This window comes from Gorilla gorilla, chromosome 2, assembly GCF_029281585.2.
Source record: "Gorilla gorilla gorilla isolate KB3781 chromosome 2, NHGRI_mGorGor1-v2.1_pri, whole genome shotgun sequence".
NCBI classification, from domain to species: domain Eukaryota; kingdom Metazoa; phylum Chordata; class Mammalia; order Primates; family Hominidae; genus Gorilla; species Gorilla gorilla.
Genome location: NC_086017.1, coordinates 72,505,959 through 72,524,264, shown reverse-complemented (window position 1 = coordinate 72,524,264; position 18,306 = coordinate 72,505,959). Strand labels below are relative to the sequence as shown.

The following is an 18,306-nucleotide window of genomic DNA, read 5'->3' as shown; positions in this document are numbered from 1 at the left end:
AGATAAGCAAAATAACACCCATCCCTGCCCTTATGGAGCTTACAGCCTAGTAGGCAAACACCAAATCACATAAGTACCTGTAAATTAATGGTGATATATGTTAGTAAGGGAAAGGAAAGGTGCATAATTATAAGGAGAGACAGGAGAAATTCACAAATCTGGAGAGCAGAGCGGAGTTGCTGCAAAGCTGAAGGATGAAGGATAGGAAAGGGTTACCAGTCAGGGGAGAGATAAGGAAGAGTGCTCCAGGCATGAGGAACAGCCTGTGCAAAAACCTGGCAGCAGGAGAAAGCTAGCCCTCCCAAAAGCCTGAGTGAAGTATCCAGTGGAGCATACTGGGGGAGGATGTGGTGCTTGACAAGGCTGCAGAGCTCAGCAGGGGGCCACACCGTTAGTCTGAGGTTACTACATTATCCCTGAAACTCCTTCCAGCCAGTCTGGATCACTATCACTTTAGTCCTGAGGCTGAAGTTGGTTCACTTACTCTGAGGCTGAGAACCATAGGTTTTTCCAGAAAGCAGAACAATTATTCAAATAATGCATAAAGTAATCTGCCTATTTCTGTTTACATTTTCTGTGTATTTGAATCACATCCTCTCTTTGGTTGACTGAAGGCTGCCTCTTGGCAGCGACACTGATGACTTTGGAAGAGTCTAGGGTTGAAGTTGCCTCCTTATCATCGTTAGTGCATGAGCCCCAGAAAATTCAGGCATGCCCAGGGGTAGCTGGTACCCAGGGATGTCTCCCAGGCTCACTGTCAAGGCCAATTCTCCAAGGCCTCTGAAGCTAATGAGGAGGCTCCAGGCCCAGGCCCTTTCACAATTTCTTCATCACCCTAGAGGTCAGACAGGGCATTCCCAGGTGTCAATCCTTTTGCTGATATGTAGACCTATTTGCATAGTGGGATTGCTTCCTCCCTTTCTCCCCCCACCCCCAAAATTCTTTCTGCAGACATGAGAAAAATGAAGCACACAGGAAAATTGCCTAGGTGAGCACATCCCAGAATGTGTTCCTGGGAACACATGATCAGGTACATTTGGGAATGTGGGGCTGCATGAGGTTGCCTTGGTGTAGGATTTCTTGCTCATGTGTGTTGTGTGTCTCCAGGAATGGGATAGAGTGAGTTTCCAGACTTTATTTGATCACAGAATCCTTTCCCATCGAGGATCTAGAGAACCTGCAGGACTGATATTCCCTAGAATATAACTTTGGGAAATACCAGTCTAGGCTTTTCAGATAATCCTGAAACACAATAGCTGAAATCTTGTCATTTCTCTCAGATGAAGGGACTGTGCACCGAGAGGTCACGACTTTGGCTCAAGATCCCACAGCTAAAGGCAAACTAAGGATCAGAACACAGGTTCCTAACATTCATTCCAGGGTCCCAGGGTTCCCCACCCAGGTCTGATTTCTTTCATATATCCTAAAGGCAGGGAGGAGAATTAACATCTGGTGACTCCCCATTCTAAAATAGGGGATAACTCTATAAACTTTGCTAAACTATAGGACCTCTATGTGCCAACACCTACCTCACTGGGTGCTTTGAATGTATATCATCTGACTTAATCCTCATAACATGCCAGGGTAGGTATCTTATCCCAGTTTTACAGATAAGGAAACTGAGGTTCAGAAAGATTCGATTGCTTGTTCAATCTGTGTCAGTAAGGAAATGGCAAAAAAAAAAAAAAAAAAAAACCAAGATTGGAACCAAGTCGGTCTGACTTCCCTTGGACAATGCAGCACATTTTGTCATTTTGTCCTTTCAAATAGCTATGCAAGATAAAATGATGTCCACTCTGCAGATGCAGAAACTGAGGCATGGTGAGGTTAAGAAACTTGGCAAGGTTGCAAGGGTGCAACTCCACCCTGCTATATCTCAAGCCTGTGTTTAAATTGGCCCTACAGTGACAGGACAGAGTTTTCATCTCTGCATTGACGGAAAGAGTACCACCCATGAGCTAGAGACAATTGTCTCAGGTGGACTTGAACTGATGGCTCAGGCAATACCTGTCTACACTTACACAGTGCTGGGCTTAGTTCTCCATCACTTTAAAGGAAAAGCCCAAGGAATTATTTTCCTCTGCTTGACTGACAAGTCAAAACAACCACACAGCCTCTGCTTGACCTCTTCTAGTAGGAAGATTATTTGTCTAATTAGGTAAAGAGACTTTATGCACATGTACATTTTTGAACCCTAATGAGCTGCCAACGTGAAAGGCTTGCCCTTGGCTTGGTTCTCCAGCTGATCTTTCCTTTCCTCAGTGGAAAAGACCAGCGCAATAAACAGAACCTTGTTTCCATGGAAGCTCACTCTCTTGCTTTTTCTTTCCAGCCCTTGAAAAGGTAATCACTTGATTTCTCTTTATATTTTGGGATTTCATAGAGTGGAGCTGTCAAGCTCCTCACGCGAGGATGGCCTTCTCTATCATGCCAAGCTATTTTAGGGAGCTTCAGTTGCATTTCCCTTTTCATCCTCTCTTCAGATCATTAGCTGTCAGGCAGCAGTGGCTGCCTTCTGGTCACTCCCGCTAATTAAAGTCTAACAGAGCAAGGGGACTCGACCCCAGAGAAGGTGGGAGACAGAAAAGCCAGGGAAATTTGTCAAGAGATGGGAGCCTCTGATCACATCATTTCTGCTGCACAGACTGTCAGACCGAGACCCTACATTCACGCCAGTGAGGGACACTGTCCCATCTGGTGCCTTCTCTTCCGAACCTGAGATGCCCCATTGTGGCCCATGTCAGAAATGCAGCCAACATGGACTGCTCCAAAATAACAAAAGGAGCAGCAGCCACCATTCATGAGGGTTTGCTGCATGCCAAGCCATGGACTAAGCCCTTTATATCCGTTGTCTCCGTTGATTCTCATGACAACCTCAGGTCTCATTAACCTGATTATTCAGATGAGAAGAGCTGGAGCACAGAGAGGTTAAGTAACTTGCCCAAGATCACACAGCTACTAAGTGGCACAACCAGGATAAGGACACACCCATTGCTATTATTTCTTAGGGAGGAATCCAGCGCTGCTACAGCCTCCCCAAAAGAAATCAGTCATGAGAAGTGACAGAGGGTTGACATTTCTCTGTCCCCAGTGGTGGCTCTATGGATCAAACTGGCCCGTGTCTACAAGGAACAAAGTGAGGTTGCTGAGTTAGTTAACTGTCAGGATCAATTAGAAAACCAAACAAGGCACTTAAGTATGAAGCCAACATAATGCAGAGCAAAAGAGTTCCAGTTTGAGGCAGAGCAGACTTGGTTTCAGGTGACTAGTACCACTTTACCAGAATTGTGATTTGGGGCACGTTCCTCTACCTTACCAAGACTCACTTTCCTCATCCGTCAAATGGGGATAATGATACCAACCTTACAAAGTTGTTTCACATGTGGAATTTTCCAAATTGCTCTGTGATTTTTGGTGGAATAATTGTGTAAAAGACAAGGTTAAATGCAGTTAAAAACAATTATTTACTCTAGAATTTCTCAAAGTCTTGATTATGTTGACATATTACAAATTTTCAAGAGGAATCATCAATTCCTCACCCCAGAATCCTTTTTCCTGTGTGAATGCACATTAGCCTCTGTTTCTTGGGACCCTTTAGAAAAGGCTGTAAAACAGGTCATAGGGTATTTGGTGTTTGGTACAGGCATCAACAAATGCTAATCCTTTCTTCTTTATGCCCAAATCATGCCTGTTCTTGCTGGATTTAAGCTCCATGGAGTCAGGGACTTGTTCCTTTCTTATTCCAATATCTTGACATATCAAGATATTCCATAAAAATTTAATGAATGAATGAGTAAATTAGTGAAGTAATGAATAAAAGAATAAATTAAGCTTAATGTAGACCTTGCCTACTCATCTTCATTGCCAGCATTTTCTGCTGTTTCGAGTTGCCTTCTGTGAAGCCAGTGGGAGAACCCAAATGCCTCTGGAAAATTTAGCAATGGAGCTGGTTCTGTTGGGCTGTATTTTCCCACTTCTGTTTTAACATGTATGAGCACCATATCTTCCGACGAAATTCTCCTAACCAAATCATTTGGCTCTTAACCAACTTTAGACAATAACCAAATCATTTTGCTGCTTCCCAGTGAAGTAGTTGAATGTTTCATTTGCATATGTATTTTGAACAAGACATTTCTGAGTGTTCTCAGTGGATTTGCACTTAGAGCTGAAGAACTTTTGGGCTTCCCAAGGGAATAAAAAGAAAAGCAGCTCATTGGAACCTAAAAACAGCACTGGGGACACTGTATTTCCCACGTGTGTGTGCTTGTCAACAAGTGGTTATTGGGATGGACCACTGGTCAGTCATGTGACTGCTTTTGGGTGGTGTGCTTTACGTTTGTTTAGAAGAGAATTTCCAACTCATGTTCTATGAGTATTATGCAAAAAATAAAAATTCTAGCTTCAGTTTAAAAATGGTTGTGTTGGGGCCAGGCATGGGTGGCTCACGCCTGTAATCCTAGTACTTTGGGAGGCCAAGGCAGGCGTATCACGAGGTCAGGAGTTCGCAGACCAGTCTGGCCAACCTGGTGAAACCCCATCTCTACTAAAAACACAAAAATTAGCTGGGCACAATGGCATGTGCCTGTAATCCCAGCTACTCAGGAGGCTGAGGCAGGGGAATTGCTTAAATCCGGGGGCGGAGGTTGCAGTGAGCCGAGATCACATCAGTGCACTCCGGCCTGGGCAAGACAGCAAGACCCCATCTCGGGGGAAAAAAAATAAATAGTTGAGTTGGTCAAAGACTAACAAATTTTCTTACTGCAGAGCTTCTCGAAGAGTTTGTAACAGAACACCCTTTGGAAAATGCTGCCTTAGAATACCTAGCCAAATGTTGCAATCCAGTTTTCATGATCTAAGGAAAAGTCCTTCTCCCAAACTGTGGAAAGGGGAAGATAAAGTGATGCTGGTTCCTGAATTGAACAGGGTGATTAAAACGTACAGCATAAAGCCAGATGGATTTTCAATGTGTTTTGTAAAATAAACCAAAGAAGGTTAATTGTGATGCTTCAAAAGTATGACCATACATTTTCCATTGTTATTGTTTATCTCATAATCCAAATAACTTATTTGCTATATCATTTCACAGCATAGGTGAGAATCTTTTTTTTTTTTTTTTGGAGGCAGGGAGCTTTAAACTTTCTTCTAAAATTGATTTTAGAAGAAAGGGACTTAGAAAACTCACATATATCTTATGCTACTTTTTGTTTTGAATTAATATATACTAAAAAGAGGAATAAAACCATTTTATTTGAATGCCACTGCTCCTTAGTAAACTTTTCTGTGAATAAAATATAACTTGCTGAATAAGCAGACTCAATACAGCTTGAAAGGAAATGCTGGGGCTGCTTGGAAATAATAGTTTCAACTCATAAAATGGAAATGAGCAACTATGGCCTGCCACCTGTTGTAAATACAATTTTATTAGAATATAATGGGTCTCATTCACCTACAGCCCTTACATTCACTTATATATTATCTATACTTACATATTGTTTAGTGCTGTTTTCACCTGCAAGGGAGGAGTGGATTTATTGCAACAGAGATCTTATGGCCCTCAAAGCCTAAAGTTTTGAATATAGGTCCCTTTACAGAAATGTCTGCTAGTCCTTTCAAAGAGTCACAGAAATATGTAAAAGGGATGAAGACTACATAACTGACCCCTTTTTCTTTAGAAAAAACTGAAAACAGATAAGTTAGGGAATTGTCCAGGCTTATTTATGCCTGGGTGCTCTGATCTTTATATCCAAATACCTCTCATTGTCAGGGAAGACAGGGATAGATTTCCACTTAGATATCAACACCAGCTGATTGGAAGTAGCCATCTGGAGGGCTGGTAGAGGTCTCAGGGTTCAAAGAGAAGGAACGCAATGACTTATTAATCTTCCATGGTCCAGAGGTGGAGAGCGGCTGGACCCGTGCCATGTGTGCACTGGGGATATGCACTATGTCTGCTCCTGACATTTCTAATAGTTATATTGCCATCTCCTTCCTTGTACATCTGCCGTGTAAGCACTTTCGTCACTGGGCCAAAAAGAAGTGTGCACTGGGTCCTCATTAGAAACACTGCTGCCTAACAGTTCAGAAGAGATTGATGATTATTTTGCAAGGTCATTCAAATGCCTGTCTTAGCAACTGCCTACCATATCATGCTCTGTCTAGAAGAATTAACTTGGAATTTCACTCAGACTGGATTTGTTGGTTACAAGAATTTTTTTTTAACTGAAATATGTCCATGGAGCACAGTGCAAGGGGTATAAAATGGAATGTCATGAGTTTATTGGCCCTTGTGACCCAAACTAACAGTCTCAATGTCTGTGCTTTTGTGCAGCTGGACAATCCAGATGAGCAAGCAGCCCAGATCAGACGAGAGCTGGATGGACGTCTACAAATGGCGGACCAAATAGCCAGGGTAAGGAAACATTGTGGTTGTTTGCTGGGGTCCAGGCCAAAGTCCCACTCAGGAAGCACACTGATTATTGACAGCCTCTAAAGGATAAAGCTGAGAAGCAGAGAGGAGGGAAGATGAGGACAATCACCCTCATTGGGCCCTCAGCCCTCCTTTCTCAAGGCAAGCTCTCCCAGAGATACCTCATGCATTTCCCATGCTCCAGTGAATACCCAAGCTCAGACCTCCAACATTCCTTCTGAGTTCCAGACTCATAGCTCCAACAGTCTACTGAACATTTCCACTTAAACATTTTCCTGGCATTTCAGGTTGAATGCCTTCAAAATCTAGCTCCTTGTCTTCCTCCCACCCCACACACAAAACTATATTTACTCCTCTTCTCTTGTTCTATATCCAATCACTGTGGATGAAACCTCCTAGCCATTGTCAGTTTCTCCTTTCTCCCTGCAATGTTCCACACTCAGTCAGCCACCCTGCCTCCAGTGACTGCCTCTTAAATGTGGGTCAGATCTCTTGACTGTTTTCCAGCCCTGCTACTGGTGCTTTGATCCAGGCCCTCATCTTCAGCACCTGGATGTTACAATAGCCTCCTAATGGGTATCCCTGGCTGCAATTCCCCCATTTTCTATCCATCCTGCACACAGTTGCCCTGCTAAAACTCATATATAAATATCTTAAAACAGAGCCTCAAAATCCTTCAATAGATTCCCTCATTGCTCCCAGGACAAAATCTAACCTCTTTAGAATGATAATCAAGACTCTTAACCAACAGACTCTACCCTTTCATTTTAGCCTCACCTTGCACAACTTTCCCACCAGAACTCCCGAGTCCAACTACAGAGAATGTCTCCCTCCAAATATACCAGGCCCTTTCCAGGCTTGGTGTCTTTATACCCACTGGTGTCTCAACCTGGAGTAACCATTTTTCTCCCCTCACTTAGCAAACTCACCTACTCAGCCTTCAGTACCTGACTTAAAACACCTTCTCTAAGAGCTTAGCAGTTAGTCCTTTCCACCTTTGTGCTCTCGTCAGATCGCATATCAACCTTCATTATAGCAGCTCATCGAATGGTGATCATTTATTTACATGTCTGAGTCTCCCAGTGTATAGAACTCCTCAAGGGTTGAGGTTATGTCTTACTGTTGATGACTACAGCTAAGTGTTATCTACCATTATTGCTATCCCTGCCATCTCTGATATTATTAATAGTAGTCATGCCAGTCATATTAGTTGAGTGCTGATTCTGTGTCTAGCATGCTAAATGCTTCACATGTACCAACTCAGTCAATCCTCAAAACAGCCCTCCAAGGATATTTCAGTTATCATTCTTGGTTTAGAGATGGGGAAGTCCAGGTTGAACCTGCTGGGCACCAGCAAAGAGATTGTGGCACACCCTCAGCTCAAGTCTGTCTAAATATCAGGGCTGGCACAAGGCTTATGTCAGGCACAAAATTTAAACGGGCCTCCGGTAATCAAAATAAACTATTTTAGTAAAGTATTTTTCAATTACAATTAATAACAAAAAAATCCATGAAGAATAAAATATAAAAATTGTAAATAGCATCAGGCTCCTGCTGATTCCTACGTATTCACAGGCCCTGTGTGCATATGAGGGTGGGTGTTATTAGAAACAGCACGGAGGGTGGGCACAGGGTAGAGCTTTTCACTTTATGGAAAGAGGTGTCTCCAGACTTGGAGGTATGGAAAAGAATCCTACTGGAGGAGAAGCCAGAGAGATTCCAAGAAGCATCAAAATCCCCCTGTGCTTAAGCAGTTTTACTGAAATGTTTTGCATCTTGTTTTTGGACATCTTTAAAGTTTATAATCAAGTCAGCCTGGTGGCTATAAATAGTATGCGCTTATGGATTTGGCTAAAGGTATTATAAAAGGTTACGCTTTAAAATCCACTTAATGTGAGAGTAAACATTAATAAAGCTTTAGAATTTACTTCTCCTGTAAAAATGTTTCCTACTGGTGGATTATCCAGAAAATGGAGGTCATTTGGTCTATTCATCTGCATTTTAGACAACGAGTATATTCCCAACTAATAAGTATTCATCCCATCTAAATAAAAATCACACACATCTCAAAAACAAGCTCATGGCACCTTTAATTTACTTGCTTTGTTTACTCTAAGGCTTAACATGATAATTTAAGAAACTGGTGTTAGGCTAATTTTAATTTTTAATAGAACCTAGATGAGCCAAGATGCTCATCTCTGAATGGTAAATCAAAGAACTCTCTCCCCCAACCCCCACCACTAAGTATTCTGAAGCTAAATGAGATATTATTAACAACTTAGAACTAAGCATTCTTAGACAATGAAGTAGGCAATTAAAGTGGATCTTGATTATTATTTACAGAGCATGGAAAATGATTTCAGTATATATGGAGGGTCCCTGTATAGGGTATTGAGGGTTTCTGTGAGATAGAGTGCCCTCTACTGTCTCCTGTTCTTTCAGAAATTGACTCTCTTCTGCAATGTTCATTCATGCCAGTGGCCCCCTTGCTATATAGCTAACTGGTCCTGGAGTGAGCTCTTCTTCACCCAGGTGGAATCAGTCAGTTTCCAGCCTGCCCTGGCCACACGTGATTGGTCCAGAAATGGAAACTTGATGCGAACTAAACCAATGAATTCCTTCGTAGGGCCTGTGGACTGTGGGTCAGCAAGGCTGTTGTCTTCCAGTGGTAGAAAGATACCTGTAGCAATGTTCACTTCTTCCATATAGGGAAAAGATGATGAGAAAATAAAGCCAACACATAGAAACAGAGACAGAGTCTACACTGAAATGTCAAGGAGCCCTCAATCCTGAGGACATCCGTTTAAGTCCCCGATTGTAATTATTCTTAAGCTTCAGCCATGTACCTGCTTTTCCCTCAGTTTAGTTGGATCCCAAGAAAAATAAATTCTCCCCTTGCCTAAACCAGCCTGGCTAATACTGATGAAAATTGTGAAATATCTCCTCCACTAAATGTTAAATAAAATATCAAGATCTCGGATATTGGCTAGTTCATGAAGAGATATTGAGACAAGTCACCTCTGCTTATCTTCTTTTTAGCATGCCCCGATTTTTCTATTTCCAGCATCACAGTGAATTTTCGTGAGGATGTGCAATTCAACCCATATGGCTGAATGTCAGCTCCTGTAAATATCATAACCAGAAATTCCTGGATATAGATGTCATCCATCATATGTAACTCACTCCGTTCTCTGAATTAAAAGATGGGTAGAGCACTTTTGATTGCAAATAAGAGGCACCAACTCAAGCATGCTTATGTAAAAGAGGAGATCGGAGATGGAGGACTACTTCACAGAGCCTGCAGAGAAACTGCAGCCAGAACCCAAGAAAGAACAACCAGGGCCTGCAGAGTGATTAGGACTCTCCTTGCATCTCCCATCTCCATGTGTCACATTCATTAACATTTCTTTCTTATCCCCTGCAAATTCACAATGCTAAGAATCAGAACTGTCACTGGCCCAACTTGGTTCAAGGGCCAACCCCTGGTGCAGTTAACCAATCTACAGTGGAAAAGGGGTGACTGTCTCGTTGAATACATGGATGCTGGGGATATATCATTTAGGGTGAGGGTGGGAAGAAGTGGGGCTGTGGGTGGAGTGGACATTATGAATTGGGAAACACTCCAGATGTACCCAATAGTAATAACTATCACTTACCTAGTGTTTTCCTATGTGCCAGATACTCTTTTAAGCATTTTACATCTGAGAATCTAACCCTCCAACAACGTAATGAGAAAGATGCTATTATTATCCCCATTTCACAGATGAGGAGGCTAAAGCAGAGACATTAGAGAATCTGACCAAGGTTCTCTAATGAGTCTGCACTCTTAGCCAGTATGCATACTATCATTACAAAATATATTCCCAGATATAGGTCCTCACTTTCCCCCTCATACCAATCCAAGGATCCATTATGCCCTTTACTCAGGCTTTTACCTTGCCTCATCCTGAACTCTCTCTCTGCTAATCAGTCCTTTATTAAATGTGTCAGTCAGACACTGGCTGTGCAATTCACATAAAATCTCATTTAGACCCGTGATGAACAATCTTTGGCGTTACATTAATTCTCCCAAGTATAGGCAAATCAAGAAGTGTACACATGTTCAAGTGCACACAGCTACTACGCAGAAAACTGAGTTGTCTAATTCCACGTTTCATGCTATTTCTTTAGAATACTCAGAAGAAAGGCAGGAAGTTACTCCAGGACAGGACTCCCCCAATTCTTCACTCCCTGCTGGTTCCCCCTCCTGGAAACTGCTTTCTTTTCTCCACTAGAAGTTGCTGTGTGTTCCCTGCAGCTTATCCAGAAGCCCAAATGAAGCAGCAGCATTAGGCAGATTTGGCTCCTAGAATTCAGAATCCTCTCTACTTTGATTTTTTTAGAATCTGGAAAAGATATCATAGGGACCCTGGTTATTTTGCCAGTAGCATTCTCATCATCACATATTTCCACCGAAAGACATGTCTGTCCTCTCTTCCTAGGAGGGAAGGGAGGCAAAAGCAAGCTGACTTTTCCTTACCCACGACCTTGCAGTGTAATCTATCAGTTCAATCGCACCAGCATCTCACGAATCATCAGACAGAGACGGCTGCACAAGAACATCAGACAGAGATGGTCTCACTGTGAACATCAGTCATGCTGCCTTAAAAGTTCCAGAAAGAGATATGAATGCATTTTTTAAAATCTGGTAGAAAAGACTTGGTAATCCCTGCTCAAACATTTTCCCAAATCCTCTCATGTTGATATTAAAGTGTTCCCAAATTTCACCCAGGAATTAAGTCTAAGTTATTTAAATTGTGTGATCAAAAGTTGACATTTGAGCTTAAGCAGACAGATTGTGGCATTAGTGTTGCTGTGATATTTGCCAGTTCTTTTGGCCGAATTTTAGTGTAAAATTCCAAAATTATTGAGCTAATTATTTAAGACAAATCATACAGCTTTTGTAGTGTCAGTGGCAGAGGTCTGGGAGTAAAACCCCATTGGTTCTTCAAGCCATCATTTTAAATATGGAAATGCCACTTAGACCTGTATTCCACACAGAGCACAATTAGTAGCTCATATCCTGGCCCTATTGCAAATATCAGTAAGAAATAATATCCAAATATTTAGCTGATGGAAAAGTTCCGTTCCACACATTTCCATAAACCAGATACAAATGGAATCGTCTCCTACCAGAGAAAGATACTAACCCCCAACTTTCAAACTAATGTTGGACATGGCACCCATGCGGTGTTATGAAGTAACATAAGTGTCCAGCACACAGTAGGAACTTCTTTCAACTTGTTGCCTGAACAGTTAAACAAAAATGTGTGTGCAGGGATCCCCTCTCTGACTCTGGCCTTTGTCAATAGCTAAAAATCCTGGGAAATCTGAGCTCACGGAAAAATATAAATGCCAGGGGAGTCCTCTGAAGCTTGTTCAAGTGGAAGGAAGTCCATCTAGTTCATAAAAGCTGAGGAAGTAAGACCAATTGGGTAAATAAACTAGCCTAGAAAACTATAATGCCTGAGCCCAAAGTGCCTTTTAGTGTCTGCAATGCCTATTTTGACAAATTAATACCAAGACCTCTTTCTCTCATTTAACCTGCTGACCCCATCCTCATTACTCCCTGTGCTTAATCCTACAGAGTGCACATTGTCTGGGCAATGGTTGAATGGCCATTGCTGTGGAGGGCTCAGGCGTCACCAGCCTTCTGCTGACCAGGATGAAAGGAGATGAGGCATACAGGATGCACCATGCAGAGAGAACCCCTAGAGTCGCCTCAGCTCTATAGACATTTGGAGCCAGATAGTTCTGCTTTATCCTATCATAGCTAAGACCAAAAACTCTGCTGGGTTTCAAGGTTAACTCTAGTAATTATTGCTTAACATTTCTGCCTCATTTTCTTCCAAAAAATAGGGATAAATAGCAGCATGTGCATCAGTGGGTTGTTGGAAGGATTAGATAAGGTAAAATAAAGCATGTAAAGTTTTCACCTAGTGTCCAGCACATAGTTAGCACTCAGTAAGTGCCAACTAACATTATTATCTTTACTGTAGGCACCATCATTATTAGTACTATTGTTGTTTGTAGTGGTGGTGGTAGGAGCACAGTGCTTGCAAGGGGTGTGTGTGTGTGTGTGTAAAGATAGGCTGTGTGTGTCAGTGATCAAAACATATTCATGTTGTGATCTCTACTTTTCACAATAATTCTGTGAGGTTTATTTTCCTCGTTTCAAATGTGGGAACCAAAATTCAGATGGGTGAAGAAATCTGTCCAAACTTACAAAGCTAGTAAGCAGCAGACCCCGCATTCAGGGTCGAGTCCGTTTCACTATCATGGACTAGATGAGTTCCTTGATGCCCTCTTTGTACTCTGCACACCTCTGTTGCTTCATGTGTCACTAACTGGTCACTTTCTGGCATGTCCCCCCATACCATCACCTCTCGGCTGTTTTTTTCATCTCCAGTGACAGCCATACCACCTGACACATGACAGAAGCCCGGGAAGTGTCTGAGAGATTGGATTAAATAGCTGCAGCACTGTCAGTGAGCTCCAGTGTCTAGCACCGGCCCTTCTGTCACATTCCTCCTTCTGATCGCCCACCAACTTTTGTCATTTGAGTCTTTGGGGTCTAGGGAACCTCACTCTGAAGGGGGGCAGGCTTGTCATCATTTGTACATACCCCATTCATCCTCTCTGGGTAAAAATCCAAAACCAGAAAAGAAAAGCCAGCAGCCAAGGGAGGCATTAGAACTTTCAAATGCTATTTTTCAAGATGTTCCAAAATCCCTCAGAGCATAAATAACCCTAGTGGGAATTGTCCTTGGGAGGCTATCTCCATTGAGGAATGTTATCAGCCCAAAACAAAAATAAATGGCCAACAGAGATTTTTTTTGGAGGACTTTGCCCACCCATACGCTATGTTTCTCATAAAGCAATATGAATAAACAATTCTTCTGTCAAGGCTAATCTATTTTTGTGCTTGAAAAAGTAGCAATGGAGATGGACAACTGCATTTTCCTTATTTTGGTACAACTTCAGCTTTGAAATGTGTTTGTAATGGGTCTGCCACTGAAAAACTCCACTCAAGAACCTCAGCCTGGATTGACAGTATGCTATTTCTTCCCAAGGCTTAAGTACTTGGACCAGAAAAATGTCCTTATTTTCCTTGCAGACTTCAGTTTTTATGAGCCTCTTTTTATGATGTCATTAGGAGCTGTCCAAGTTCTGGGAGGAGTGATCATTCTTTGGATTTTTCCAATATTTTGCTAGATAGAATTTGGTGGAGCTAATTCTCAGTCAGCATGGTGGCATCTGTAACCACTGGGCCTCCTAAAAAAATCTCAGGACTGTGGAGTTAAAAGGCACTGAGTGAGTCCCTAAGATAAGTTGTGATGGAAGGAACCGCACTTGACAAGACAGTCTCTCAAAATTGATTAGCAAGAACCCACTTCACAAACTCTAGCTATTTTCTTCATCCTCCTGGCAACTACCAAGCCAGCAACTGGCATTAAAATCAGAAATTCCCCACTTACCAAGTTCCCCCACCCATACCAAATACCATGTAGTTCACTGAGGTTTTGGCCCCAGTATGAGGAGGCAAGATACAGGTCAGTGTAATGAGTTTCAGGCTCTTGGGATGTAACCTCTGTTCCATGACAGCCTTTAATGGGGCCTAAGGACTACTCTCAGACCATGAGTTAACCTACCTCCCTCTTCCCTTCACTCTCCAGAGAGGCCATATTCCAAGAAATATGAGGAAATATTGTGTGACTATGTAAAGTTGTATACACCTTCTTGGATTCATGGTTGCCTACAATATTTTCCATGGGAAGGAGAAAAGAGTGGTGGCCCTATCTCAGCCAACTCAACCTGGTGACAAACTCTTCTTTATCCATCAGACCCTCATCCCAAAGGTCACCACCTCTGGGAAGCCACCCTTGATTCTCTCAGGAAGGATTTGCATCACATTTTACTTCCATTACAGTACCTACCTTGATGTTCCGTTATAGATCTTTCTCCCCAGTAGCTGTAAGCTCAAGGAAGACAGTTTACATCCTCTCAACATGATCTCCCTAGTGCGTAACTCTGTACCATACACAGTGTTTGTGGCAGTAAATGTTTTCCAAGTGATGGGGACCCAGCAGCCAAGTCCTCGCATCTTGATGGTTTTTGCATAAAAGATATCCAAGTTCTGAGGTTCACACTTGTCCCTGATCAAGTCCAAGAATGGCAAAACTTCAAGGCCACTGTGCAGGAAGTTTTAGAGAAATACAGCGTTTGAGATTCTTTTGTGATGAATCATTAGTAGCTCTTGTCAAGATCATCAGCCTGTTGTCTCATTTCAGAAGCATCCATCCTGCTCCTTCCCTCACATTCATGCACAGCGTGTTTAGAAAGCACCACACAGTGAGCTTAGCCCAGTCTTAAAAGCAGGAAGTGATTATACTAAGAAGTTCCAGAAGGAACTGGTACTGTGACGTTGCGGAGTGGATTTCAGACCCCCATATTTATTCACATGGAAAAGCAGAATCTCGGTGTTCTTTCAGAACTTAATTTATCATCTCTCCACCTCCTCCTCACAGCTGAATTTTAGCTACATTGATATTTAATATGGACATTTTTGACAAGTCATTGATCTATTCACTCAATTCATATGTATGGAATACTTATTATGTGCCAAACTTTATGCTAGACGCAGAAAATTCAACAGGAGTATTAAGATAGATATGGTCCTGAATCATTGCCCAGCAGGAAAGACAGAAATTAAACAAATTCCACAATTGATTGATTAATTATAACAAGTGTCTTAGTCTATTCAGGCTGCTATAACAGAATGCCATAGTTGACATAAACAAGAGAAATTTGTTTCTCACAGTTCTGGAGGCTGGGAAGTTCAAAATCAAGGCACCATCAGATTCAGTGTCTGATGAGGGCCCACTTTCTAGTACATAGGCAGCTGTCTTTTTATCAGGTCCTCACATGCTGGCAGGAACAAATGAGCAGCTCTCCGAGGCCTCCTTTATACAGGCACTAGTTCCATCATGAGGGCCCTCACGATCTAATCATCTTCCCAAGGCCCATCTTCAAATACCATAACATTGAGGATTAGATTTCAACATATAAATTATGCAAGGACACAAACATTCAATCCATTTCAATAAATGCTACCAAGAAGGTAAGTTAGCAAGTACAACAGGAGGACCCAACCCAGGGAAGTGAAATTTTGAAGCTGAAATATGGAAGATGAAAACAAGGCTGTTAGTTATGCAGGGAGATAGGGAGAGAGGGGAACAAGACTTATGACAGCCTTCATGTAGGAAGGAGACTGGCACTGGACCAGCACAAAGACATCTCCAAGCTCTATGGAGAAGAAGCACTCTCCGTATTTGACTGAAGCTGTGAGATGGCAAGGAAGAAAAACCGTTTTAACTAACTAGTGGGTGGGGGAATTACTGAAAGAAAAAATAAATTCTTAAGGAACAAAATTACAGGAGAAATAACTAGTCCTGTGGAAATTAGAAAATGATAAAAGTCAGAGTTCCTTTCTGTAACTCTAGAAAGCATCTTACTTTTCTTTTCTTTTCTTTTCTCTCCCTTTTCCTCCCTCCTTCAGTCCCTACCTCCCTTACTTCTTCTCTCTCTTTGTCTCTACCTCTTTCTCTCTCTTCTTTGTTAAGTGTCTTATTCTGCTTTGACCTGATCCAGTGTGGCAGCCAACCCTGAGTCTGTAAGATGTTACTGTTTCAGTTCTACCAGCCAATTGCAGTCTCAATGTCTCTCAGTCTAGTTCAACTGCTTGACAGAGTAAATCTGATTGATGACTGGGCACTAATAAAATTAGTTGGTTCATCTTGACTCAGATGCCCATATGTTACACAGCTTATTTATTTATTTATTTATTTATTTATTTTGCCACACAGAATTGGCATACCAATTCATGTTCCATGGGATCTAGGTGGAGTTCTACTCCCAGCCACAAGGACAGAGGACATAAGCTATGCCTATGCAAATCAGCACAGCATATTACTGGCCATAGAAATTGGCCAGTAATATGGCCAATTGGACATGTACTTAAGTTAGACTTTGGGTGAGAATTTGGGGATGAAAGACTGTCTCCATCTTCCTTGCATATTACAAGAGGAAATATTCACTTTTCCATTAGATAGCATGATGTGATGTTGTGCAGTCACATCTTTAGCAACATTTCTGTGAAGATAGGGGAGCCAAACTGAGCATGAAGCCACCCCAGAGGAACCAAGGCCAAGATTTTAACAAAAATCTCAGTTGTGGTGATATCACCTGAGCCCTGATTCAGCCTTTCCTGAAGCTGGGTCTACCCCAGGATATTTTCTTTTGTTGTTTTAAGCCAGTTTGAGGTGGATTTTTCTGTCACTTGCAAAAAAAAATAAAAATGTCAAACTGACTTGGCTTGCTTCTCACTCCATCAGTTATGGAATAGGGCTTGGGGAGGGCAAGTTTATGTTTCAAGTGGTAAATGACTGTTTGGGAAGGTGATTGATCCAAAGCACATTCCAGGTGACTTAGAAGTATGAAGAAACAAATAGCATGGTTAGCACGTGTTGCAATTACAACTAAATGTATAAGCAAGAAAGGAAAAAAATAGAGGTCAGTTATGATACCAAATTGCTCTATCTTCTACAGAATTTTAATCACATTTTTCATCACTTCATTAATTTGGTTCAATTTTTCTTGAAAACAGTAACTATTATTCTTAGAAATAGACACAGACTATGTTTGAAACCTCTCAAATGAGCTCCTTTTGAATTATTCATGTGAGAAAATCTCTGTAGATATCCAGAAATAGGGTCTCTTTCTGTTTCCCTCACTTAAAAACAAATGACTGCATTTTACTAAAAAGAAAAACTGAACTGAAACCATATTTGAAAAATAACACCCCATTTTTCTTCCTACAAAACAAATTTGCTGAAGGAAACTGGGGAAAAATAGAACCGTAATAAAGCATTTCAATGTTTCTTACTATATGTTTATGTACGTGTTTCTTACCTGTTACAATGTATAAATAACTAGCAGGCAGGCAGCTGTCTACTCAACTAGGCTGAACATTTTTCTAGCACAAGGCCGTGAAATCTGGGTGAATTTCACTAGTAGTAGATGTGATTCTAACTCTGGGCCATGAGACAAAGACCTTCTTTATAAATCAGCTCTCTATTTACTCCTCTGCTCATACTTTTCTTTTTCTTCCCAAGGAACGCAAATTTCCCAAGTTTGTATCCAAAGAAATGGAAAACATGTACATTGAGGAGCTGAAGTCATCTGTCAACCTGCTCATGGCCAACTTGGAGAGCATGCCGGTATCCAAAGGCGGGGAGTTCAAGCTCCAGAAACTCAAACGCAGCCACAATGCTTCCATCATCGACATGGGCGAGGAGAGTGAGAACCAGCTCTCCAAGTCAGATGTCGTGCTGTCTTTCTCATTGGAGGTAAAAAGCCCTGAGCCCTTGAAAGTTTCTTGGCACAGCAAGTAGGACATGGGTGATTAGATGCATCACAATCAGCTTGTTTTTTCTGTTGCACCCCAGGAGCAGTTATTAAAATAACAGCATGCTAAGCTTAGGTCAGCTAATCAGCAAGTGATTCCCCATCTCCAGGAGCCCACATTTTTCTTAAGGAAATGCAATCTGAAAACCACCTACTAAATTTAATCTTGCATTACTTTCTGTCTTAAAACAGTGCTCAAGGATTTTATAAAGACCTTATATAATTTAGAAAGTTAAAAATTTTGGCAGCCAGTTTTACAGTTATAAGAGAGGCAAGCTAGCATCATATTGTGATGAGCTGTAAATTTTCTTTCCCATCATCCTTCCTGTTGGCTACAAGGTAGAGTCCCTTGTGGTGGAGGCTTTTTTAGTTTA

General features: G+C 41.7%; 1 protein-coding gene across 12 annotated transcripts in view; it reads left to right on the top strand.

The window, feature by feature from the left end:
• The window catches only part of CADPS (calcium dependent secretion activator), a 476,794-nt gene that overhangs the window by 204,837 nt on the left and 253,651 nt on the right, over nt 1-18,306 (top strand). For all 12 annotated transcript variants that reach the window (XM_055383622.2, XM_019024533.4, XM_055383621.2 and 9 more), the window contains exons 4-5: nt 6,329-6,409; nt 17,641-17,874. In XM_055383622.2, the coding sequence (XP_055239597.1) occupies nt 6,329-6,409; nt 17,641-17,874 (315 nt within the window). The remainder of the gene's footprint in view (nt 1-6,328; nt 6,410-17,640; nt 17,875-18,306) is intronic.